The 26,753-nt window shown below is 40.9% G+C and overlaps 1 protein-coding gene across 8 annotated transcripts in view; it reads left to right on the plus strand.

The window, feature by feature from the left end:
* NRG3 (neuregulin 3) overlaps positions 1-26,753 on the plus strand; it is a 1,055,421-nt gene that overhangs the window by 436,523 nt on the left and 592,145 nt on the right. For all 8 annotated transcript variants that reach the window (XM_077895218.1, XM_077895215.1, XM_077895217.1 and 5 more), the window contains exon 2: positions 18,093-18,222. In XM_077895218.1, coding sequence (XP_077751344.1) covers positions 18,093-18,222 — 130 coding nt within the window. The remainder of the gene's footprint in view (positions 1-18,092; positions 18,223-26,753) is intronic.

Genomic DNA, 26,753 nt, shown 5'->3' on the forward strand with positions numbered 1-26,753 from the left:
TCTAATGTGATCGATTTGTGATATTTTGATCTTGAAAGCTTAGGAAGGCCATATATAGGGAAAACTGACTTCTGTGATCTAACACTAACTGCCAAAATCCAATCTCTTCAGGCAATTTTTAAATTAGAAGGATATGTATGTCTTCACAAGAAACAGAATGAGGCAAACATAGGCATTTATATTTGGTACAATATCCTCACCCTAACAACAAAAAAAGGAATGTTTTTCTCCTTATGTAGGCAATCACACAGAAAGGATCAACAACCATGTTCTTTAACATAATTTTTCATTTTTCAAAATCCTCCTTGCGTAAGGGAAATAGTCTGTTTACAAAGAAGCTTTTCACTTTTACAATAAAGTATGATGGAAAGAATATACTCAGATATGTGTTTTGATCAAGACCTATTCCTGCCTTTGCTTCTCTATTAAAGGAAGGCCATTTGTGGCAATGGGAGAGAAAAGATGAGTGAGTCCTGGCCGCTGCCCTCAAGGAGCTCAGGTGCGAGGATTGGGGAAAAGTGCACAACTGGACTAACTGACTCTGAGTTGAGTGGGGGGACATGCATGGGGCTTCAAGAAGCTTAATGGGAAAATGCTGCAATACCAGGGCATGTTCCTAAAACTTCTCTCAGTGCAGGTGGAGGGGGAGCTTTCCAAACTCAACAGTTAACAACATTCTCCCAGGATGTTTTTGCTTGCATTGTGTGTGATCACTGTATCCAGAGCTAAGGTTTGGGGGATTTGTGTGCTTATTTTGTTGGTAGGAGCATTAAATAAATATTTCATGACTTAGCCATTTGAGTTTCAAGGATCTTCTCAGCACCTGCCCAGAATATCCAGAGGTAGGCCTTCCTGGTTCATATTTATACCCTGTATCAATTCTTAATTTTGAGCTTCTTTTTATTAATTATGAGCATTCAGTGAGTGATTTTGTTCAGAAAAATAGCACATCCGTTTACCTTGATTAATTTTCAGTCAATGACACTGAATGACCCTGGGGATGTATAAGTGTTTATGAGATGGGCACCAAGTACCTGAGTATGTATTGCAATGAAGATACAGAGGAGTCTGTGTCGGAGTGATGCTCTCCATCCAGCCCACTAGATCCTGGAAATTGTTCGGTCATCTAAAGGAATAATACACATGAATTCAAGCTCACTTTATATTAAAGTAGACATTTTGAAAGGACAGTACCAACGAATCCAACAAAAGGATAATATCACAGCCCAAAGGACAAGCCAGCATTTATTGAGCACATAAACTATGTGCTTTACCTGCATTAGTTTACTGAATACACATAGGAACTTCTCTGATATTGTTGGCTACTGGCTCACATTTCTCCATGTGTGACCTCCCCTTCTAACTGAATTCCAGCTTTGTTCTGATCATCGGTCTGCTCTCCACATGGCCCAATGCTTTACTAAGTCGCTCCCAGGAATGCCAGGCCCCATACTGGAGGCCGGTTAAGAGTGGGCAGATGGGGACACCTGGGTCACTCAGTCTGTTAAGTGTCCAACTCTTGGAAGTTTCGGCTCAGATCATGATATAGGGGTTGTGGGATAGAGCCCTGCATCGGGCTTGGCGCTGGGTGTGGAGTCTGCTTGAGACTCTCTCCCTCTCCCTCTGCCCTTCCCCGCTCTGGCTCACACAAGCACTTTCTCCCTCACTCTCTCTCTAAACAAACAAACAACTGGGCAGATGATGCAGTTATGTAACATTAGGTCTAGACGGGATGCTTAACATCATGGCTGCTACCTATGATGAAGGAGACTCACCTATGGACAAAGCCAGAGATAACTAAGCAAGATGACTCCTGGGTCCCTGATGATCCCATTAAGCTACCAAATGAGACAATGCAGAAACCACCTTTTGTTCAGTGAGATAATGTTATTTTCTTTCTGAATGAAGCCATTTTGAATCGAGTGTTTTGTATTCTCAGCCAAACACCACACTAATTGACACACGTAGGTACTCTATTATCCTTGTTCTACAGATCAGGAAACTGAGGGGTAAGGAGGTTAAGTAACCTCTCCACCATCCTACAGCTAATTTAATATCAGAACTTGGATCAAATTCAGGTCTGCCCTACTCCAAAACCTACTGCTTAATTTTTGGCTGTGCCCCTCCTGCATATGCATCTTTATATGAAATCTGTAACACCAAAGCCCTTAAATCAATGCCAAAGGGTTTCTAATGGTTCAGATATATCAAATACATCATTTATAAGAAAGCCACCATGCTCAATCTTTGGTTTTAGGAGTTGGAAAATTTTCTCTATAAATACCAGAGAGTGAATATTGTAGGATTTGTAGGTCATGTGGTCTCTGTCACAACTGCTTAACTAATTGTAGCCCAAAAGCAGCCATACAAGTGAGTTTAGCTGTGTTCCAATACAATTTTATTTACAAAAACAGGTTGTGGCGCAGACTTGGCCCATGGACCGGTTTCTTGTCCCCCATTCTATATGAACTAAATCTGATTCTTGATTAAGGCTCGCCAGCTAGGAGGGATGAACGTATTTGTTACTGGGTGTGTACAGGGAATGTCCCACCAGAGAGAAGAGAAGAGAAGCCAAGGAGTCCCAGTGTGGGAAGGACACAGAATATTCCCCCTTTGCCAAATCTTTAGGTGTTAAAGAGGGTGATTATATTTCTGCTGATTAGGAAATAAGCAGAGGGAGGGGGAATCTTACGATTCACCATTAGAGAAGCAAACTTTAGAGGGTCGTTAGCCTCTTATCTGTGCCTTATTTGAAATTTGTTAAAAATTCCAAATTGTCTCAGCACTGCTTTCAAAAACCACCATTTTCCCTAGTACCTAAATTATTGAATGATCCACAAACACTTTAATACATAACAGCTCTTTCTGCAAATGGAGAGATAAGGGTCGGAAATGAACAGATGATTATAGTTATTTGATTTCAGCTTTAATTGCTTTCCAACAGGCACAGAGAATGGACCAATTTTCTCAAAACAATATTTGTTCTGAAACAGAGGTCTGGGAGTAAAGTTTTGTCAATAATGCAAGGAGCTTTGGGCAAGTACATGATGGGTTTTCCTTCTTTTTTCTCTAATGGTTTGCAGTGTATGTTCCCTTTCTTTCAAAGGCATAGCATGAAATAGGACTGTGATTATTTTTCACAGAATAATATTTTTCACCTGTTAATAAACTGGAAATAAAGAGGGAATATTAAAAAACCCAAGATTGAAAGACAGGGAAGGAAAGTTTTCACTCATCCCACCCTCTGTAGCCACTGATTTACATCGTGTCTCCATGGATTTGCCTATTCTAGACGTTTCATATAAATGCAATCATGATATACCCTATGTCTAGCTTCTCCCACTAAGCATAATGCCTTCAAGTTTCATCCGTGCTGTCACATATATCAGTACTTTACTGCTTTCATTGGTGAGTAATATCCCATTGTCTGGATACACCACATGTTCTTATCCATGGATCACTTGATGCTTCCTTTTCTTTTTTTTTTTTGTCTACAAATAATGCTTCTGTGGACATTCATATGCAAGTATAAATATTTGTTTTACATGAGAATTTGTTTTCAATTTTCTTCGTTACACATGTAAGAGTGGACTTGCTAGTTCATATGGTACCTCTGTTTAACATTTTGAGAAATCGCCAAGCTGTTTTCCAAAGCATCTGCACCATTTTTCTGTCCTACAAGCAGGGTATCAGGTTCCCAGCTTCTTTACATTCTCTTTGCCAGCAGTCGTTCTTGTCCATTCCAGTGGGAATGAAGTGGTATTTCATTATGGTTTTGATTTTTATTTCCATGATGACTAATTATGTTGAATGATGTGTTTGATATATATATATATATATATATATATATATATATATATATTTCCCCCCCTTTGGAGAAGTTTCTAATCAAATGGAAAAGTTTTAAAGAAGAAAAGACATAAGATAAAATTAATATTTCCTAGAAGTCAATAATGCATTGGGCCCTTTCAATTATTATGACAATGAATAATAAGTAATATTATAATCACATTTTATAGATAAAATTTATAAAAATTAAGGACTTGCTGAAAAGCAGGTGGATATGGTAAAGCCAGGAGTCAAACAAAACCTATAGATCTTTCCTTTGTGCCATGTGTATCCTAACAATCCATCTCTCATCTGCATTTCCACAGATTAGTAAGACAGTGATGATTGAATGAAACGAAGTCTCTCCCTTCCCTGGAAAAAGACAAAAACATAAAGAAAGCCGTTTGAAGAATAATGCAGAAAGGTCTCAATTATTGTCCTGAGATCAAAGGGATAGTTAAGTTGCAGGCTGCACACTTGTGACATCATCATGTTTCTGGAGGCATTTCACTGTGTATGTAATCCAGTCTCTTCAGTAGCCAATGGGAAACCCACAAACTGCCCTGAGAGGAACATCTTTATATTTGAAATTCTGTGGCCCCATGCAGTCTCCAGACAAGTGCTAAGGAGACCACAGACTCTGGGTGCTGTAAGTACACTTGCCACCCTCTTCCCTTGCCCGGCACTTAGCAGGAGGGACCAGGCACCTGATAGTCACACGTGCCTGGTAGTTCCTGGGACACAGACACATGCCTTATGATCTCAGTACTGAGTTCCTCAGTTCTACCCCAGGCACTAGTACAGTACCTAAGAGTCTTAGAGTAGATGTTCAATGATAGATTGTTAAATTAATACATGATTTTAATTGGCATCATACGGAGACATTGTGGAATTGGATATTAGGTGATGCTTAATAAATATGTGTTGACTTACTTAGTAAAAGGGAAAGAAGGGAACAATGTGCTTGCTGCCCAACTCTTGACAAGATCCACTCTGGAGCAATGTTCCTTTTTCTCATTTAGGCTTCAAGAAACCCCGTGAATTATACATTTTCATGTATTCAGTTTATTCATGTTCAAAATGTCCAAGTAGCAAAGTTGGGATGCAAACCCGTATTCGCAAACATACATTGCAGAGCATTAGGTTGGGTTTTAAGTCTACTCAGACTTGGTTGTACATATGGAGACCACAGCACTGAGTTCTAACGTGAGACAAAGAAACAAGCCTTTCATTTCCTCCTTGTGCTTGGGATGTGCCCCACACTGTTAGAGAATGGACGGGGTCACAGGGGCTGAGACTTTTTAAGGCAGTTAAATGAGTGATGTAGAGGAGATTTGGGGAAAATGTAATTGTTTTGTAACTGGATTGCATATTCCTAAGACCTGGAGGTTGTTAACCATGATAAATGGCCTAGTGACTAAATGAATTTTAGTTTGTCTCTTTTGAACAGATGTGGTGGCATTTTAGGGGTTAACACTGCAATGTCGATTTCCTATATATTTAGTCAGTGTTTTTTGTGTCTTTTCTCTTTAGCCTTTTTAAGTGGGGATATGTTGAAGTTCAAATGTCTTACATTCCCAGAAACTCTTCATTTTTACTGTGTTTCTTCTGTCCCTTCATATCTTCTTAGCCCTGTGGCTTTGGTTGCATATTTGCATTTCCTTTCCTCCTTGGGCAAGCTTCTCCTTGCCATGCTTTCTAGGAATTTGTATCTGTTCCACTTCATTTAACATTTCTTTATCTTTTCTTGTGTATCTAGCAATCTGCTAGCTAAGGTGGGGGCTGCAAATACAAGACAGCTTGAATCAAGACATAGTCCTTGTACTCGAAGAACTATGTGTTAGTCTTTTCTGGTCCTTCAGTACAATTTTCATAATTTTTGCAGTCAGGCAGTGGCGTAAGAACTCCCTGAAGTCTCTGACATTTTCTTTGGGAAATTTCTCTTCATTGACTTCGCTTCACACTCAGAATTATAGACAAAATTCCTAGGGATGTTGGAGGTGTTGGCTGGAGTAGGGATCGGGATTGAAGGCATTGTGCTCGGTAAAATAAGTCAGATACAGAGACAAATACTCTATGATCTCTCCTGAGTGTGAAATATGAGAAAGCCAAAGTTGTAGAAACAGAGTAGAAAGGTGGTTATAAACTCAGTCTCTCAAAGAATCCCAAGTAAGCCCATGATAGAAGTAGAAACACATTTTTTTTTGTGCAAAAGCAGAATTAAGGTGGGTCTAAGTCCCACCTCAGCCCACTTTCTAAGTCCTTCTTATGTAGATATGACCATGAAGCACCAGGATGCTGCTGACAGAGCAGCTCTTTCTTTGAACTCTCTTCAGACATTTGACATAGTGAGCAAATGCACGAGCAGGGGTTCAGGGCCAGGCCCACAATGCTCAAACGAACTGCCGTGCCCATGCCTTTCTCATAACTCATATCGAGAAGGAATTGCTTGGATTTCTGAACATGAAAATAAAAGATCTCAATAAAAGCCAAAGATATTAAGGGGGAGAAATAAGTTTTTAAATAAGTGAAGTGAATGATGTTCATTTTTATGAAGAATTTTGGAGAATCGTGTCAATGTTTAGACATTATTTCAAAGCCATAATAGCATGAAAAGGAAATTTGAAAGTGACAGTAATAGAAATTCCCAGTGTCAAGCACTGTCTTTGTTTTAGTTTTTGTACCCACCTACCTTCTCCCAGTACCTCCCTTACTCAGTGTTTCATTGTATGCTCAGATCGATGGGTATTGGGTGGATGGGTGAGAACATGAATGGGTTACTGAAAAATATAGCTTCCCAATTGCTCTTAAATTTTCTCATAATAGGGTGACTAATGGAATTTGGCAAGGAGAGGCTTGAGTATATACACCTTGAAAAAGTCCAAGACTCAGAGCAGGTGGAGGTGTGGAATGCTGAAGAATAAGCATTATGGAGTTAGGCATCTTTGGGTGTAATTCCTTCCTTTCCATTTTATAGCTGTGAAATCTCAAGAATATTCTTTGGTCTGTGCTTCAGCTTCTCTTCTGCAAAATGAAGATAATAATCAAATCTAAAAATAGGTTTATTCAAGCATTATTATCACATTTTGACTTCTAAGGTTTCTGTTTAGTCCTAAGATTGTCTAGTTGCCATTGTTACAACTAAGACCTCTAAAAGACAGACCATGAGCAGGTCTGATAGACCACAGTGTGCTTTGTTAATTGTATTAACTTAAAATATTGTGGTTGTTTTATTCTAGTTGGTAATAACCACTGCTCAGATCCCCCTGAATGAAGTCTCTGCATGACATCCAAGATGCCCTGCACCAAGGTTCCCAAACTTCCTCAGGATTCATCCAGAAACCAAAGAATTAAGGTCAACTTCATAGCCATCTACTCCTCATCTTCCACATGAATCACCAAAATACTGGCAATTATACTTCATAAAGCTCTTTGGGATCTACCCTTTCTTCCCCACCTAGAATATGCCATACAGGCCTGTCTACATGTATGATTGCTGCCCCACAATGAATTATCCACATGATAATCAGTTTACATAATTGTGCAGAAATACATAATGATTGGTCATTTCTTTCTGGCAAATCATTTAGTAGCTTTTCCTGGCTTTTATCATGACGACCAAAACATTTCCATGCCCCTGTCTGTCTCTGTCCTCACCTCATACACAATACCTACCCCTCATTTTCAGTGTATAGGCCACAGCTGTCAAATGGTCCTTGTGCAGGTCCCCTGAGGCCTTTGCACACACCCTCCTCTCTGAAGGGGGCCACTTGCTTCCCACACTCTCACAGTGGTCCCTAGATTTCCTCCAGGGCACATATTATGAGACAATGAAACATTCGGCAAAAGCTACATTCCCATTAGATAGTCCTCTTCCCTACAAAATCTTTCAGGTCTATTGCCAAGGGCAGGGCTTGTCTCACGGGTGTGTCCCCCACTTGGGACAAGATCCTAGTCCTCTAGATGTGCTCTCTTTGTCTTTCATTATTTCAAGCAGAGACATTTTGATGGCTACTGAGAGCCTTGAACCACAGATGACGACGCTCAGGACTGGGAAACCCTGTATTTGAGCTGATTTATTAAAGCTAACAAAAATGAGTCTCACCCTAGGGAAAATTCTCTGAGTCACCATGAAAAATAATAACCTTTGTTATTTTCATCTGTTTGTTCCATAGACCATAGGTTTTTGGAAGACAGGAATGTGGTTTTTCTTTATTTGCGTGTGTGTGTGTGTGTGTGTGTGTGTGTGTGTGGTGTGTGTTCCCAGTAACTAGCCCATCACCAGCTGCCTGATAGTTATTCAATAAGTATTTATTGAATGAAAATATGCTATAGACCGAAGAGTTATGCCCCCCCAATTCATGTGTTGAACAGTAACACCCAGTAATAGTGTTGGAAGGTGTGGTCTTTGGAGGAGTGATTAGATTATGAGGGTGGAGGTCTCCTAATGAAACTGGCACTCTTGTAAGAGAGAGCCCAGAGAGCTCCCTGACCCTCCTTCACCATGTGAGGACATGGCAAGGAGTCTGTCATCCATGAACCAGGAAGCGCTCACCAGATGTCAAACTTGCTGGCAACTTGATCTTGGGCTTCCCAGGCTCTTAGAATTGTCAGAAACAGATTTCTGTTGTATATAAGCCACTCAGTTTATGGTACTCTGTTACAGTAACCCAAATGGACTAAGATACCACACCAACCCTGAATTCTAGATTTTCACCAATTAGAGATGAGATTTTTAAAAATCCCCTCAGAGGCTTCATTTCTTCTAATTGAACCGCTTTGCCAGGTTAATTTGAATTGTGAGCCCACGACCCCATAGGCTCAGGAAAGTAGGAGTATATTACTGTGAATGAGTAGCTTAAAGATCCAGGATGCAAGAGGATTATAGGAAAGCCTATTACTGACACGGAAGCAGCGGTCACTTAACCTGCATCAGAAGAGGGGCATATACCTAGATATGTTTTTGCAAAGTGGTCTTGTCTTCTGTCTGGTGCCAAATAAAGTCCAGAATACTTGGTGGAATAGCATGTGGTCATTTGGAAATGTCACAGTCCAGCTGCCAGAGGGATCATTTGCCACTTTTTCAAACTTTCCCTTACTTACACATGAGCAGTAGCATTAGAAATGACAAGTGGCATTATAACTGCTTAGAAATTCCAGTATCATCAGCCGAGGAAAGAACTTGAGCCTTTGCAGGTAATTGGCTAATCTTGATTCCCGAAGGAAGACAGAGTACTGAGATTACCGGGGTGAGGCCTTCAAGCTTCTCCAGCATAGAGACCTCAGCTAACAGACTTCAGGTCCCTGCCTTATCTTCTAAGTCAGGTGCATCAGAGAATTTTAATGAGGTGCTATTTTAGACTTGAATCACTCAGCTCGGCTTTCCACACTATGTTCCCTAAGCAATGTGCAACTGGGATTTGATTCACCGTGCAAGAATGCTTTTCCAAATGGGACTGCCGTCCATGCCGGGGACAATGTTCCATTCTCTACAGCTGTTTATTTCTCAGATACACCTTCATGTGACATACAGTGGCTGGGAGCCCCTTGCAGCAGCCCCCATCCAGTCTCCCTGAGCTCCACTGAGAGGCTTCTGCAAGTCAGCAGGTGACCCACTCACCTTGATAGCACACTTGAGCTGCCTAAAACTCCCATTGTGTTCTCATTATACAAAATTACACTTCCTCACTTGTTTCCCCATATGTGCCAAACATAAAAGACCCCCTGGGACTTCACTCTCCTGTCTCTCTCTCTCTCACATTCCTTGGGTTCCAGTAGCACTGGACAAAATTAGGCCCCTTGACTTTCTATCTGCTGTTCCTTCGACCTATCCACGCCAACTGGTGCCTGCCCAGCAAAACAGTTCTAGCTGTTAATGTGAAATGTGAACTCCTACTGCAGTCTTCCCCAAAATCCTCAGGTTAGAAGTAGCTGTCAGCATTTGGAACTTCAGCAAGTCTTCATTCCTGCCTCTAGTACTCTGATCCCACTCAGAATTGCAGTGTCGCTGTTTACATGTCTCCACCCCACCCTTTACCCAAACTAAACTTTGAGCTCCTAGGGGCCATCTCTATAGTCCTAGAATTTATCTCAGGACCTGTCATGTAGTAGATGCTTAATGGCATGCTTTCTAGGTATCATAATGGTCATAACAGTAATGATGATACCAACAACACCAGCACACACATACGTTCAGCATAAACACAGATACTACCTCGTGTATCTATAATACTACCTCCTACCTCCATATCTATAATAATGTGTTTAGAGCTAAATGATAAAAAAAAAAATCTATGTTTGGGCTGCCTAGGGGGCATAGTTGGTTAAGCATCTGATTCTTGGTCTCTGCTCATGATCTCAGGGTTGTGGGATGAGACCCTGCGTTGGGCTCCTCGCTCAGCCCAGAGCCTGCTTGAGATTCTCTTCTCCTTCTGCTCTTCTCCTCCTCATGCTCATGCTCTTCTCTCTCAAATAAATAATAAATCTTAAAGAAAAGAAACATATCTATGATTATGGGAATGGACCTGAGGCTGACTGCTAAAGATCAAGGTATTTTTTTTATACTTATGGGTTTCAAGTAAAAATTAAAGAGTCCTACATCTCTAATAAATATTTATATGTTTGTTTATTCAGTGACTTTCTCCCAGATTCAGATATCTTGCCTGTCAAGTATGCACAGAGGTGATATTCAAAATATTTAATAAGTCATATGGAAATGGCAGGAGTAATCAGAGTAAATCTGTCCATAGCTAGAACAGAGTCAATGGGATCATTGGTGTGATAGTTGAGTCGTAGGATCAGTTGGTGGAGGAAGGATAGGTTTGTGGAAGAAGAGCAAGACTTGGATTTTCTACAAGTTTGTCTTTAGGTGCCTTTGAGATATCTGTTAGGAAGGGAAAGGTGGGCAGATTGAGTTCAGAAAAGCCAGCGGGCTGGAGGTTTAACTTTGAGAGTTACTGGCCTGTAGGTGATCATCAAACATCATCCAAAGCAGCTGGTTCTCAGGGAGCAACCTGGAGAGCTTGTAAGAGAGCATCCCACCACTCGCTTCCAGTTTCTGATGCAGTAAGTTTGGGACAGGGCTCATGAATTATTACAGATAAGGCTGATGTTGCTGGTCTGAGGACCACACCCGGAATAGCATTCACTTGGGGGATAAGCAAAAGTGGAGAAAAAAAAAAAAAAAAAAAACAGAGAGAAAGGTGGGGGCGGGGGAGGTGTCTGTGGGAAGCAGTGTAGTAGGACCAGTCAAGCTGCATTGGTTTGAGTCCGGAAGCTACTAGCCAAGAGCCGTATGACCTTGGGTCAATAAGAGAACTCTCTAAGACTCAATTTCTCCATTTGTAAAATGAAGAAAGCAAATACAGCATAAATTCATAGTGCTATTTAAAGCCAAAAAATAACTAATGGGAAATGATTAGCACAGTGTAGAGTGTGAGTTAAGAATTATTTGAAGACTGGTTCTTAAGCCATCTGTCTTTTCAGTAAAAGTTACATGAGGCAGGTGGCAAAGACTAAAAAAAAGCAAGAGGAAAATCACATTGTGTGATAACACGGGAGTCAGGGGAAGGTGTTTCGTCCAGGTGGAAGTGGCTAAGGTGCTCCTGAGAGTTCAAACAAGATGAGAAAAAAATATGTCAGTAGCCACTGGGTTTGCAGATGACCAGTGACACGGACTGGACCGTTTCAGTGGAGTGACATGGGGAGCAGAGATGATGTCTGTGAAGCACGTAGTGGAGGGCCTGGAGAAGCCCGACGGCCTGTGACGAGACAAGGGCTCTGGGGACGGGAGCTGCTATGACACCTCTTACAGCTGAAAGCGGTTTGTGCAGGCGTGTGTATGCAGGCAGGTGGAAGGGAATACGTTCAGCTGGAGGATAAACTCTGCAATTTCCAAATAAATGCATTTTTATTGGACAAGCTGTGTCGCACAGGCTTATTGAAACTGGGGCAGTTTTTAGAAACGAGATTTCAAACTGTAAGGTGGCAGGTATGTCATGCAAATTTAATAAAGGTCCTTTCTACACTTGTTATGGGAACGGATGGCTCGGGGATGCATCGGGAACTGTCCCTTCTCACAGTGGCCCCGTGACTCAGCTGAACTTTTAGATCCCTTGCCCCACGCCCCCCATCAGTCCCATGCCAGCAGAGTGGGCAATGTGTGATCTCTGGCAGCAGGAAGAAAGCTGTCTTTGCTCTTGCCGGTGGAGGAATGGTTTGTTTCCTTTTCAAGCACCACTGCATTCTTCTTGCAATTTTCCTTAACCATTAAATATTTTATAACTCAGTCTCCTGCCAGTGCTTCTCACCAGGTGCCCGATAAAGGGGAGATGCAGCTGGGAATTGTAATGCATGGCAGCAGGTTTCATTTACACCATGCCCGTGGAAGCCTCTGCCAGAGTCCAGGACTGTATTTAAATGGGGTCTAGCCTGTAAGGTATTTTGCTAATCCTAAAAGCTTGTAGGTTGCATCTTAACTTTTCTTAGAGCATTCTCATGAACTCAGTGGGGGAAGGAAAAACCGGGTTGATGACTCTGACATTTGTAAGCGAGGGAGTATGTGGACGTGTGTGGGGTTTATGCTGCAGGTCATCATTTCCCTTCCTTAGGTGTTTTTGCTCTTCATAACTAGAGTTACTTTCCCTGCGCCAATTAAATCATGCCCATTCAAGACCCAGCTCCAAGGCCAACCCTTTGGGAAGCCTTCAGAGATAACTATGGCCTAAATTAGGCTCTCCCTTTATTTTGATTATCTACTGCAATTATTATCTGTAATAGTCTAGTTAGTGCTCTTGTTCCTGCAACAAAATGTGTGTTCCCACAGTGTGCAGTGTTGTGCTGGCAACAAAGAAAGCCTCAATAAGTAATATTCAGGTTCAACTTAGTGCTTAAGGGGGAAAACCAGTCATTGTGTTAATTCATTAAAAAATTAACTTTCATTGCAAAATCTGCAGGGATTTCTGCTTCCCAGCCTTACATTTTCTTCCCATTTTTTGCTTTAATGAATTAACCCGCACTACTTCCCACTGTGCGTTTAATTACTGTACTGATTGCTTACTATGTATGCTACATGGTGTGGAAAGAATACAAATCTTAAAAAGCAAAGCACTCTCCCTGACCTCCCTAGGGATAGAGACCAAAACCCATAAAAATATAAGAAAACACATTAAACTATATATAACAAGTGCCAGATGAGTGGTCTGGATAATTGTACACAGCCTCTGTGGTCCCAAGTGAATGGGCATGAGGACCTCATGCCAACAACTATGCTTCTTGGCCTGAGACCTTGCACTTAGGTCATGGTGCTTGGAAGGCCCATCCTTAGCACCATCTCCATTCATCTTCCATTTAACATTCCTTTGTCCTCTCTTTTAGAATATCATCCCTAATCTTTTCTTCTGTCTCAGCCCCTCTTCCCATGGAGTTGATTTTTCCCTCCTCTCATCAGTTTCTATACACTTTACCTAAATTGCTTTTGAAGTTTTTCTGGAGTCCTAACTTCTGACCAGTTATTCAGGTGGAGTTTTCTTTTATGAAAAGCATGTGCGGTTGTCAATACAGAACCTTTAGAAAAATGCTCATGTATAAAAAAGGTCATTCTTCTGTAAACACCTATTATGCTCACCTCTGTGTCAGGCCATTCATAAGACCTTGGGTCAGAGATGTGAAGATCCCTCTGCCCCTCAGGAGTTCAGGGACTGGTCAGATGGGAGATTCATGGGCTGATGCGGTTAAGTGAATAATGTCTGAGAAGGAGGTGCTCTGAAGTTAGAAAAAACCTTGAAAATCAAATGGGAATTCATAGGAATAGTGGGCCCCTCCTAGTGTACTTGCCTGGACCTTCATCCATGTGATTATTTTTTTTAAGACAATCGAAACCTCTATAACAATTTATCTAGTTACATTCCTAGAAACAGAGGACGCCCTTTGAATCTTAATTACATAACAAAACAGTACCATATACTGTAGCTAGTTTAGTGTGTTAGACTGTTGTCAATATAAACCAGTTTTGAATATCTAAATATAAATATTTAGATATATAAATATATAAATATTCCAAAAATCTTGGATAAGTTTATAGATGAGAGATAATACGGATGAGAGATAAGTTTACAGATGTGGGATTGTTAAGGCATCCCAAAGGGTTATTTAGGGTCACAATAGTCTGGAGTTAGAGCATATCCATTATGTCATTCTTCCAGATGTTCTCTATTTTCTCCTCAGAACAAGATGCTCACCTGGATATTTTAGAGCACACTGTGTCACCGTAGGGGACAGAAAGAAAATAAAGAAGTAAACCTCATACTTTATTGTTTTCTCATTTGCATTTATGTTCAATTTTAGATGTTTATAATATAGTCTATATGTTAGACAATTAACCAAACATATAGCTACATGCACTCGTGAGCAGATGCACAAATTGTGGAGGTCACAAATGCACAAATTGTCATCCAAAATTATTGTTGTCTCTTTGATGGGCTGTGTTTGTTTATGAGTGACAGAGAGCCTAACTCTGGCTCGGCACAGTTTACTTATTTTATTTTGTTTTATTTTATTTTATTTTATTTTTTTACTACTTTACAGAAGTGAGTCGATGTTCCTAGAGTTAGTATAACAGCCTAGTGATTCCATTAAGGAATTTTTCTATTTTTCCACTGACATATCTGGCACGATGCCCTACGAGTGTAAAATTTTACCTCGTGGTGAATCGTGCTTACATTGCCCAGTGCCTCTGTGATTTGAGGTGAGTAGTGATGTATGGACACTAGATAGTGAAATGTTTAGGTAAACCTAAGGTTTCAAACTTATTGATGATTGCAGTATATCGATAGAAGGTTCAAGCCTGGCATTCTGTTACTGTTTATTATAGTAAGATATGAAAAATATTTAACAGCGGTGGGTTTTTAAAAAAATCCAACCAAGTCATTGCAGGGAATAACCATGTGTGTTTTTATTAAGTTTTGGATTCTCCGAGCTATGGAAATAGAAAACCTGAGAACATGCTCAGCCTGACATCCCTGTACTCACCCACCTTGGAATTCTGCAGAGGCATTTACTTGGGTCTAGAGCCTCTGTAATGTGCTGATAGATGATAACGTGATGGGGAAGGCAGTTGGTAGGATGGGGAGGTAACCACTGGAGACAGCACTTGTCAGATGGAAACTAATTGATTGTAATTGCTTTGCCATTGTATTGCTCTTGGAGTCTGTAGCTTGTTAAAACCACTGATTATAAAATAAGGATCTCACTTTTTATGCTGTAGGTTATGTTAATGAAAAGCTGTTCTTAGAGGAATGATCAGTGAATATCAATAAATGGATAATAAGAAATTAAAGGAGAACTTAACTAACTGATCATGAGTTAATATACTTCAGCAGTCAGAGTAGCAATCAACTGTGTGGTGTTTCATATTGAATATTTTGCTCAGAGCTCTTGAATTTTAAATATTTCCAGTAGAAAGAGAGATTGATTCCGTGTAACTATTTATTGCAAATTGTCTTGAATAACAGATCTTCTCTGTAGAGGATATCTCCTGGAACATAGAAAATGTGTCTGTTTTGCAGAGCCTTTATTTCGTGCCAAAGTATTAACAGATATTTTGAAGTGGAAAAAGAAGTTCCTGTGGTGCCACCAAAAAGGAGGATGTTAGAAGTGGGCTTTTTCCATGCCTAAGTTATATGAGCAGTATGTGAGTGAAGATTTATGTGAATCTGAAGGCAATGTTTGTTTTCCCAATATTCCTCAATATTAAAATAGGAATACTAGGGATCCCTGAGTGGCTCAGCGGTTTAGCGCCTGCCTTTGGTCCAGGGCGTGATCCTGGGGTCCCGGGATCGAGTCCCACATCAGGCTCCCTGCGTGGAGCCTGCATTTCCCTCTGCTTGTCTCTCTCTCTCTCTCTCTCTCTCTCTCTCATGAATAAATAAATAAAATGAATTAAAATAGGTATACTAAAATGAGAAGATTGATAGGAAATTATATTTAACTTGTAAGATATGCATTAACTTTTATATGATTATAATGATGTCTTTAATGATCATGCATTTCACCAATGGCATTTAAACTGTTAGCACTGTTAGAGTGATCAAGATTTATTGGCGACATTTTTACTGAGCTCCCATTATGATTCAGGACTCCACCTCTGACCTTAAGAAACGTAGAGACTAAAGACACAGATAAACATGTGAACGAGTGGCTACTTGCAGCCTTGAATGTTGAATGCAGTGATGTGAGTGATAAAACATGCTAGGGAGACACCGTGAGAAAGTGATGGAAGCTCTGAAGGATTTCTGGTTGTCTTCCAGCAAAGGAAAAGATGGTCCAGGAAGAAGGAGAAAGTGTGACAGCTCCTGCTGTTTGGGGAAATAGGAAAATAATTGGGAATGAAGTTGCGTGTCTTCGGGTACAAGATGACACCAGAGCGCAAGATTCCGCATGGCCTATGTCCTTCTCTGAGGAATTTGGGGTTTTTCCTATGGGGATGGGGGGATTATAGGCGTGGGAAGCATATGAATATTTTTCCTTTTAGAGCAATCACTTTCTGCTCAGTTTGGTTGATGAGCAAGAAGAGGTTCATAGTGACTTCCAGTTACTAAGCAGGTATAGTAACCCATGCTATTGAACATGATTATCAAGCTAGATATAAGTAAAGGAAAAAAATAAGATTACATTTATTTATTCATGAGAGACACAGAGAGAGAGAGGCAGAGACACAGGCAGAGTGAGAAGCAGGCTCCCTGCATGGAGCCCGATGCTGGACTGGATCCTGAGACCCCGGGGTCATGCCCTGAGCCAAGGGCAGATGCTGAACCACTGAGCCACCGAGGCATCCCTAAGTAAAGGAAATTAAAAGAGTTTAAGTGAAGAATCATTTATTCATCTTTGACTTTTTATTTTATTTTTTAGAAGATTTATTTATTTATTTGAGAGACAGATCATGAGCCGGGTATGTAGGGGATAGTAGAAGACAGAGAAAATCTCAAGCAGACTCCCCACTCAACAAAGAACCCAGCTCTGGGCTTGATCCCGTCACCATCAGATCATGACCTGAGCCAAAATCAGCAGTCGGACACTTAACCAATTGTTCTACCCTGATGCCCCCTTCTTTGACTTTTTAAATGTATTTTTTTCTTGAATGTCACAGTGGAGTTACTGCAAATCCTTCACTTGCTTAAAACTCTGAGGCTAGAATATGTGACAACTGAGTCTGTGTCTAGTTGATCGTACGTACTTATAGCTAGTTTCGTATTGAGGAAGAGGATGTGGACATACAGCTTAATTTAAAAATTGTAAGTGATTATGATTTTAAAAACCAATGTTTAAAATACTGCTTTAAGAAGACGATAATTGCATTCTGTTAGGTATTTACCAGAAATACTCTTTTCATTTGAGATTCTGTTTCAGAATCCAGAACATGTTGCATCTTAATTACATATGAAAAGGGCGGGAAAAGTGAAAGAATAATTGATTCAGCCATTAGCCAATGAAACCTGTAGCTAAAAACAAACAAAAAGACCCATAGACACTAACATTGATTTCCACAGAATGGTCACATTCTGCATTGATTGATGTTCCATGACATTGGGCAACAAGAAAGGGAAGGAGATGGCATTTCAATCTCTCATACAACACGTTTGTCAAAATTGAAATTAACGAAAGTGGATTTGAGGAGTTTGCAGAACCATCCGGCTTCCACTGTTGACTGTGTCCTCGGCTGGGCCTTAGAGAAGGATTCCAGGCGCTAATGTCTAGTGAAGCAATAAGTCACCCGAGTACAGCGCCGCCTGAGTCGGGGCAGGGGTCTGCTCTAACAGATCGGGGGGCCCACAAACTACAGAAGCCATTTCTCACAGTGTTCGAAGCTGGCGAGGCCACGATCACGGTGCCTGCAGATGCAGTGGTTCACAGAGGGCTCCCTTCTTTCCACCTTCCCATGACTGCAGCGGGCGGGGGAGCCCCTGGGGCCTCTCCTGTAAGGGTGCTGATCCCACTCGTGAGCTGATCACCTCCTACAGGCGCCCCCAGGATCATCTCATGGTGACTAGTTTTCAATATGTGGACGGGACGGGGGGCATGCAGTGGTAAAGTGGTCAGAACCAGTTGCATTTCTTCATTGGCACAGCTGTCCTCTCTCCCTGGAGGCCTGGGGTCCGTGTCCACGAGACATCCTCGGTGCAAAGGTCCAAATGCTGCAAGGCCGGTGCTGGGGCCTCGTGGTGGAGGGATGCGCCGCTGACTGCATCTCTGGTGTTTTCCCTTGACAGATACAACGACATATTCCACTGAGCGGTCTGAGCACTTCAAACCCTGCCGAGACAAGGACCTCACGTACTGTCTCAACGACGGCGAGTGCTTTGTGATCGAAACCCTGACGGGATCCCACAAGCACTGTCGGTAAGCCCCTGGGGGCCAGCCTGGCCTGGGAGGGCAGGATGTGTGCGGCCCAGCTGCTGGGATGACGGGATCATGAGTCTTAACGTGGGAATGGCCAAGGCTGGTGTCTTTGGTATTTGAGGAAGGGAACAATGGAGTTAAAATAGACAAGATCTGGATTTTACCTCGGCAAGGAAGGGTTTGCTTTTCTGTCTACCAATCCAATAGATGGGATCATCCCCCCCCAGCTGAGAGGCCTGCATTTTTGCTGCGGGACTTAGGCACGTTGGCCTGTGCTCAGAAACCATCCCTATTTGCAGCACTGCACATTGTGGCCCTGCAGAGCCTGCTGCTCGTCTAAACTCGGGCATCTCAGTGTTGATCGTGAACCAAATCCCAGATTATAACTGTGTCCACAGAAACCCGGAGCTCATCTTGATTCTGCCCCCGTTTACTAATTTCATTATTTTTTTAACACCTCTCTTGATGAAACACTCTCCAGCAAGATGTGGTAAATGGAATCATAGTCCTGTTATATAGTCTAGGTAGAGAGCTACTTGGGGAAGATTCCCAGTAGAGACCAGGAGGTGTTTAATAGGTTTTTAGGGACTTAAGGGTATATACATGCTAAAAATAAAAACAAGTGGAGATAAATAGTGCACTTGTAGACACTGCAGCCTTAAGGTTCCATAGAAGAATCAAATTAGCATCCAAAAAATAATTCCCACTGAGCTTTTATTTCCAGCACTACTCTGGTAATTTGTTTTTTCTTGCAATTGTATATGCTTCAGCGAACATATATATCCACACCCCTTTCCTTCTCTTTATTTACTCTTCTCATATGACACACTTATTAGATTAAGTATTCTGAATCACGAAGCATGGAAAATTTTGACTTTTTCCTCTATTACAAACTTCATTCCATGTTGTTTTATTAAGATGGCACAGAGAAATGCGTCTTATAGTTAGGAGCTTAGAACGTGTTGGCAAATCCTGCCTGACTCTAAGAGCCAGCTTCAGTCCATGAGGAAGATGAGTTTTCCCAGGGGGCAGCACAGGTTTGGAAGAGCTGATAAGTGACAGTGGCAAATCGCTGTAAGAGTCACCATGCATTCAGTCAGGATAAGCCAAACTGTGACCATTCCTCATGCTTGAGAGCACGGCTTCCATGTCGCTTGAGGAGTGCCATTACATTTACCCCACTTAAAAAATGTATACCCCACTTATGTCTTTTGTTGGATTAGGTTGGGGATGAAGGGGAGTGGGAATGCTCCTTCCCTCATCCCTCTTGTTTTGTTATATTTGTTGGGTCAGTGTAGGCGGAGGTAGAAAGCACATAAGTGACTTTAAGACCTCAAGGGAGAAGCCAAGAGTGACCTACCCATTCAAAGCATGAATTGTATGCAGGCTCTCATAGATACTCAACCATATGCTGACCCCTTGATCATCATGGGGAGTGGGCAATGCAGTCCATTAAGTTTGAATTCCTAATCGATTGGTGGAGGGGGTCTACAGCCATACCACCCTGAACGCACCCGATCTCGTCTGATCTTGAAAGCTAAGCAGGGTTGCGCCTGGTTAGTACTTGGATGGGAGATTGGTAGAGAGATTAATCAGAAGTCTCACCTAGAGCAGTGACTTTTGAGATGGTGTTTCACCCAAAGGAAGGATCAGATCAGCCTCCACCACAATATGCAGGTGGGTACAATTAATCTTTTCAAAAATGGAGAATGTTGAAAATAACAAAAATAACTCTTATTCCTTTTCAACATACAGCCTCACTATATTTCTGTATTCGTTCATGGTGTATTCATTTGCTAGGGCTGCTCTAACAAAGTATCACAGATTGAGTGGTTTAAACAAGAGGGATGTATTTTATCACAGTTCTGGAAGCTAGAAATATGAACTCAAGGTGTCGGCAGAGTTGCTTCCTTCTGAGAGTCATTACTGAAGGGCACCTTTGCAGGTCTCTCTCCTTGGCTTATAGATGGCCATCTTTTCCTTGTGTCTTCTCATTTCCTTCTCTCTGTACTTGTCTATATTGATCCTCTTCTTATAAGGACACCAGTCATACTGGATTAGGGTCCACTCTAATGACCCTATTTTAACTTACCTCTGTAAAGACCCTCTCTCTAAATATGGTCACATTCTGAGTTATTGGAGGTTAGGACTTGAACATATTATTTATTTGGGAGACACATCCAGTCTATGATAATGGATCTCAGGTCTGGAAAAAATATCTTTTGCTTTTGTGCATATCCACATGTCTAATTTTTTGCATACACAAGCAGAGATGTATCTATGATTTAGCTGGAACGGTGTACATATATAATAATTTTGACCTTCTGTCTTCATATTTCTTGCATATTTCAACACAGACAACCTGTTATTTAACATAGAGTCACAACATAGCTAATCATGACAAAAGACCAGCCTAGGACAGAGTTGGAACTCGAGCCAGTTAATAGATGCCTATAAATCTCCTACTTGAGTGTATGAATAAATCACACATCGCATGTGCCCACTATTCATCTCCTGAGCTCTGCTGTGAATAAAAAGCTTACATTTGTTCCTGCATTAGCCACTTCTAAGAATTCCTGTGTAATTATTAATAATGTGCTATTTTGTATAGTGCTCTATTTAAGTAGTATATTTCATTCATTCATTCTCCATCCAACAAATGCTTACTGAGCACCTCCTATCACCAAGATATTGTTGAATAAACACATACAGAAATGAAGTTAGGAATTAAATGGTGCTGTACTTTGTAATGTACTTGGAGTCAGTGAAGCAGTTCATTGTCAGGAAGTAAGAAAAACAAGGGAAAGTATTTTCCCGTGACTGGCCTGCTATCAGGGGTATCTTTGCGATATGTTCTTAGCCATGTTTCAAGTTAAATAAAACACAATTTAGTATATACAGAGGGGGATCTGTGTGAATCCAGCTCATTAAATGGTTTACTTGTGACAAATCTAAGAGAAATTAAGATTATACTTTTTAGTAATTTAAAAGTCAATTGCAATCCTGTGATAAATATATGGTTGTGATCCTATGAATTAAATTTTTTTTCTATCTTGAAAAAGATCGATCAGACTCTAACACTTTTCTGTTTACTTGCCTCAGAAGAATAGACGCAAGCCTACCTAGATCATCTCTGATAGAGATCCTGAAAGTATATGCTCAAAAATGTTAACAGCATGAATGTTGAGATGAGAGAGGTTTTATTTTTTTTTGAGAGAGGTTTTATATTTCTCTCTTTGTTATTCTTTTACTCTGTAGTGTTTGTTCAGATATTTCAGAAAGCCATTTATAGTATTTAGAAATTACAGAGCAAGCTAATGAAAATTTAAGAGCAATACCAAGATTCTAAAAGTTACTTGACAGAAGGGATTTTAAAGAAAAATAAATAGGCAAACTTGATCCTACTGAATTTAAATATGCTATAAAATCATAGATCATCGGCTGATGGACTGGTAAATGCAGAACCTGGTATGATGTGGAACTTACTGTAGAGTAAGGAGAGATCCATAAATCAGAAGAAAAATGAGAGGCTGATTGCTCAGTAAATTTTGTTGGCTATCAGGCAAAACAAATCAAATTTGGACTTTTACCTCCTTCTTTGTGTGAAAAGTTGTTTTTAATGAATTCAAGAATTAATGTAATTAGTAAAAAAATGTCTTGAGGAAAACAGTAAATCAAATTACATATTTATTTATCTCAGCAATTGAAGGGACCTTTTGAACAAACACCAATGGAAGGAAAAAATAAACAGCCTGACACAACATTGCATTTTGATCTGAATACCATAAATCAGAAATAAAATTGAAAGATAGACAAATTATCAGTAAACTGTAAATAAATATGGCAAAGAATTAATATTCTGATGAAGTCACATAGATCAGCTAGTGTAATTCCAAAGCTAAGTCTCAGTAGGAAAGTAGGCAATAAGGGGAACTTAATTCTTCCCATAAGAAGGAATACAGATAACCACTAAGCATGCAAAATACTCAGCCTCACAAAGAAATGCAAATTAAAATTTTTGCTTAGTATACCCTTAATGATTTTTTTTACAAAAGATTTTATTTAGGGGAGCCCTGGGTGGCTCAGTGGTTTAGTGCTGCCTCCCACCCAGGGCGTGATCCTGGGGTCCTGGGATCGAGTCCCACATCGGGCTTCCTGCAGGGAGCCTGCTTTTCCCTCTGCCTGTGTCTCTACTTCTCTCTCTCTCTCCCTCTCATAAATAAAAATCTTAAAAACAAAAGATTTTATTTATTTATTTGAGAGAGAAATGAAGAGAACATTAACAGGGGGAGGGGTAGAGGGAGAGGGAGAAGCAGACTTCCCCCTGAGCAGGGAGCCGACATGGAGCTCGATCCCAGGACCTTGAGATCGTGACCTGAGCCAAAGGCAGACACATAACCCACTGAACCACACAGGAGCTTAATGATTTTTAAAAGCAAATAGTTTGGTGAGTTAGAGTAAAAGCACATTCTCATTCACTACCTGAGGGAGTACATTTTGTTAAATATCTTCTGTATGTAACCTTTCAGTATGTTTCAAAGTATTTATACTGTTTCTAAAAATGTAGTGTACACAAATGTATATGCAAATTTATTTATAAGAATATTTACCACGGATTTATTTTATATTAGGAGAAAAACCTCTGAATTTGTATATAAATTAGAATATATCTACACATTGGATGAATTCTACCTCACTGGAATTTTCATAATATTTTAAGGACATGAAAATGGCTCTTATGTCATATATGGAAATTGTGATATTATAAAATAGAACATACAATAGCAATCCAGTTCTAAAAAAGAATTTAGTAAAAAAGACTAATAGTTTTATAGCTATTTTCTTCTTCAAACCATATGAATTTTCTAAGATCTGTACATTACACATGTATTTCATTTATGTAATACCTGGCTAAGACACTTGACCCTTGCTTCTCATCTTTCCACTAAGAAAGATAGATAGCGTCCCTGTCTCTGTTAAATCAAGGTCATTATAGTTTACTATTGTTAGGCTGATAAGAGAACTTTCAATTAAGCTCTTCCAGGTTAAATACTACCAAGTCTATGTGAATGTGTCTGTTCCCTCTCTTATTAATAATTCATTTATACTCTTTACGCTAATTCTTTTCCATGCTGAATTCATGTGTTTTAAAACATATAAAATTGGATTAAATAATAGAAAGATATACCCGACAGAAATGAAGCTGGGTGTGAAGGAAAGCTAGTCACTAGAAACTCGTTGAATCAAGATATTCTGAATAAAAGCAGGATGTTCTCTAACATATTTATTTTTATGTCATTTCTAGAAATTTTAAGAACTTGGGAAATGGTGCTATCTATAATCTATTTCACTGCAGTGAAAGAGGTAGCCATTGTAACTGAAAAGATTGGTAGGCATTTGACTGGGCCAAACATGTTTTGAGGCCAAATTCAAGTTAAAAGGATGTGCTTCTCCTGAATTGAAGCTCATTAGATGTTTCGCTAGCCTTGCTGTAAAAATGGTTTTTCAAAACTTTGGAAAGGATAGCATTTGAGCTGAATTTGATCTGGGGCGATCATTTTGGAAATTTGTCAAGCAATTCACTTGAAGATGCTTGAATCACTTGAAATATGGAACTGCTAGGAAAAGAGAGAAGCAGGCCAATAACAACCATTGCCTGAGGCAGTTTTTCCATAAAGGGGTTAAAGGGCTAGGCAAAGACCTGGGTGAAATGCTCCCAGGACTCGGGGAGCCAGGAAAGCAAGTGAAAGGATGGGGTGCCCTTCCAAGAGTTGCTGTTCCTTACTTTGTCTCACTCTGCCTGAGTAGGTTTGGAAAACAAAGCTTCCATTTTTAGGAGCATCGACTGGACACAATGCAACCATTTCCCAGTGATTTACTATATAAAATTAGGATCTTCCCTGTCAGTGCTTGGCTGTGTCACTTCGGAGGCCCATGAGCTCTCTCACCCGCTGAGGATCCTCTTTATCGAATGGCTCTCCAGTAAGTGCTCTGAGAGCTGCAGCTAATGATTCCCCATGGTTGACCCAAGGCAGAATGGAAGTGGGGTTTGGCACACGTCCCCAAACCCCGTTGGCAAGAGGTGATGGAGGCGGAAATATTTCTAAATCCAGGCCTAGCGGCAGAGTCCCTGCAGAATGGGGTTGGAAGACACGGCGAAGAGCCTCACAAGGATTTTCAAGTTCATCAGACCAATGTTCACGAAAATGTTTGCCACAGTCCAGACATAATTTGAATTAATTCGCCATAGCCGTGTTCATAACAGGCTGTGTACTGATTGCCCTGACAAGAAGAAATGAGCCAAGCGATACCCGTTGGTCTCTTCCTGGGGATGAAGTTTGTCAGCAGAATCTCCGTGGCTCAAAAAGCGAAGAATAACAGCACAGTGAACATAATTTTGCAGCTTGATGACACCTAGGCATTGGTTTGCTTCTAATTTAACCTGTTTACACTGGGACCCAACTGGTGTTCTTAAAGGGCCGCTTAAATACCACGCGCAACACCAGAGAAACACATTTGATAGAGAATAACAACATATTTTTTTTAAGTTAATGGGCCAAAGGTTCTTACCGTAATGTTCCCTCCCTTGATTGGCAGCTCCAGTTGAAGCATGAAATAGTGTTTCTTGAGGTGGTTGTTCTGATTTAGGTTTCCTGTGGTACCAAAGAATTGGCATAAGTGTATTTTTTAAATAACTTCCTTATATGACTTGGGATAAGAGGCCCATGAGGCCAATGTGGGCATTTAAGATAGAGTCCCGAGTTAAAAGCTCTGCTCAGCTTCATACTGGCTGAATGAGGCTTCTCTGCAAGGCATTTAATCAGAACCTTCAATCCTGTATTGAAAAGAGAGTCAGACACACAGTCAGACAAATACTTGCCCCCAGAGACTGATACAGGAATTAAAAGTAACAACATCTAGAAAACTCTAAATACATCATGCACGCCACATACATAATACTGTCATCCTCAGTTCTTTCCTCTTCTCTTCTGCTTGGATTGAAACCAAACCCAAGCATGTTTGCTGGAATCCTGTGAGAGACATTGAATGGGTATCATCTGTGTATTTAATGAAGGGGAGTCTCGGGTTTTAAAAGGGGAAAGGGGCCATGCCAGAGAATTCCTGTGTGTTCTGAGGGCTCAGGCTTCTCACTGCTAGCTTTGATGCTCTGACAAATGAGCCAATTTCTGTCGTTTTTCCCAATTCTGCACCTGGTTCTTGATTTTCCAAGGTTTGTTTCGTGCTGCATATAGCTTTAAGAGGAAAAAATGTTCTTCCTCTCCTGCTTCACCAGTGTAACGTGCCTTAATTGTGCAGATGATTCCTGTTTGACCTGGTTGGTTAGATTCAGTGGTCCGCCACCAACTAGCAGGTGGACAGAAGGCACATAATCTCTGCGACTCGGTTTTCTTATCTGTTAACTGGGCACAGTAGCATTGCTACTTTACAGGATCATTGTGAGGATTGACACAAGTACAATGGGCTTGTCTGGCACAAGCAGGTGGTGAATTTGCTGGAATCAGTGGGCTGTAAGAGAATAAGGTGTGTATGTTGCTTTCTATCTGCACGACTTTGTTTGCAGATCTTTTGGTTTGAGCCAGCGCTTTGAGATAGGTACTCAGAGTCTCCTAAGCACGTAAAGTTCAGCTTAGACTCACTAGGAAGAGGTAAACTGAACCAGATAAACTATTGAAAAACACAGTCATAACTGATTCTGGGCAGGAAAACACTTTTCAGAATCAAGGGTCATTATAATTATTCAAGCAGTAAACTTAGGGGGGAAAGCAGGAACAAGAGGCTGGAATATGCGGGAAACTCCCGTCAGCTCTTACTTGTTCAAGCCATTCTGGCTGAGGAGCCTCCTCGGCAACCCCTGGATCTGCCTCCCCGAGAACCTGCTTCCTCTGTGTGGGGATCGCAGATCTGCCGACTTGGAGCAACCTGGAGCTCCCACACTTGCCTCAGTTCAAGCAAATTATGGATTCCCACCCCACGTTTATTAAAAAAAAATACTAACAACATCCCATAAATATCCCTTTAGCTAGAGATGGTCTATCTGTACAGAAGTGAACAATATTAGATACGGTGATGCTGGGCCTGCTGTACAGGCTTCTTAGGCCAACATTCCAGTAAAACCTTCTCAAAATGGGACAGAGATGGCTAGGGTGTTCTGCGTAGGCTCCTAGGGCAGTGAGATGATATGCACCATCCTCCTGCAGAGTCTACTCATCTAGTGAGGAAGGAACTCTTGCTCTAGCCTGTTATACAACTTTGAGCAGCATTTCCATCTTCCTGAGGGTGGTATGTCTTTTCCTTCTTTTTTTTTTTTAAGATTTTATTTATTTATCTACCCATGAAGACACAGAGAGAGAGGCAGAGACACAGGCAGAGAGAGAAGCAGGCTCCATGCAGGGAGCCCGATGTGGGACTCGATCCCAGGACCCCGGGATCATGCCCTGAGCCCAAGGCAGATGCTCAACCCCCAAGCCACCCCGGCTCCCCTGATATGTCTTTTCAATTTACTTTGGTCT

This window comes from Canis aureus, chromosome 4 (genome assembly GCF_053574225.1).
Source record: "Canis aureus isolate CA01 chromosome 4, VMU_Caureus_v.1.0, whole genome shotgun sequence".
NCBI classification, from domain to species: Eukaryota; Metazoa; Chordata; class Mammalia; order Carnivora; family Canidae; genus Canis; species Canis aureus.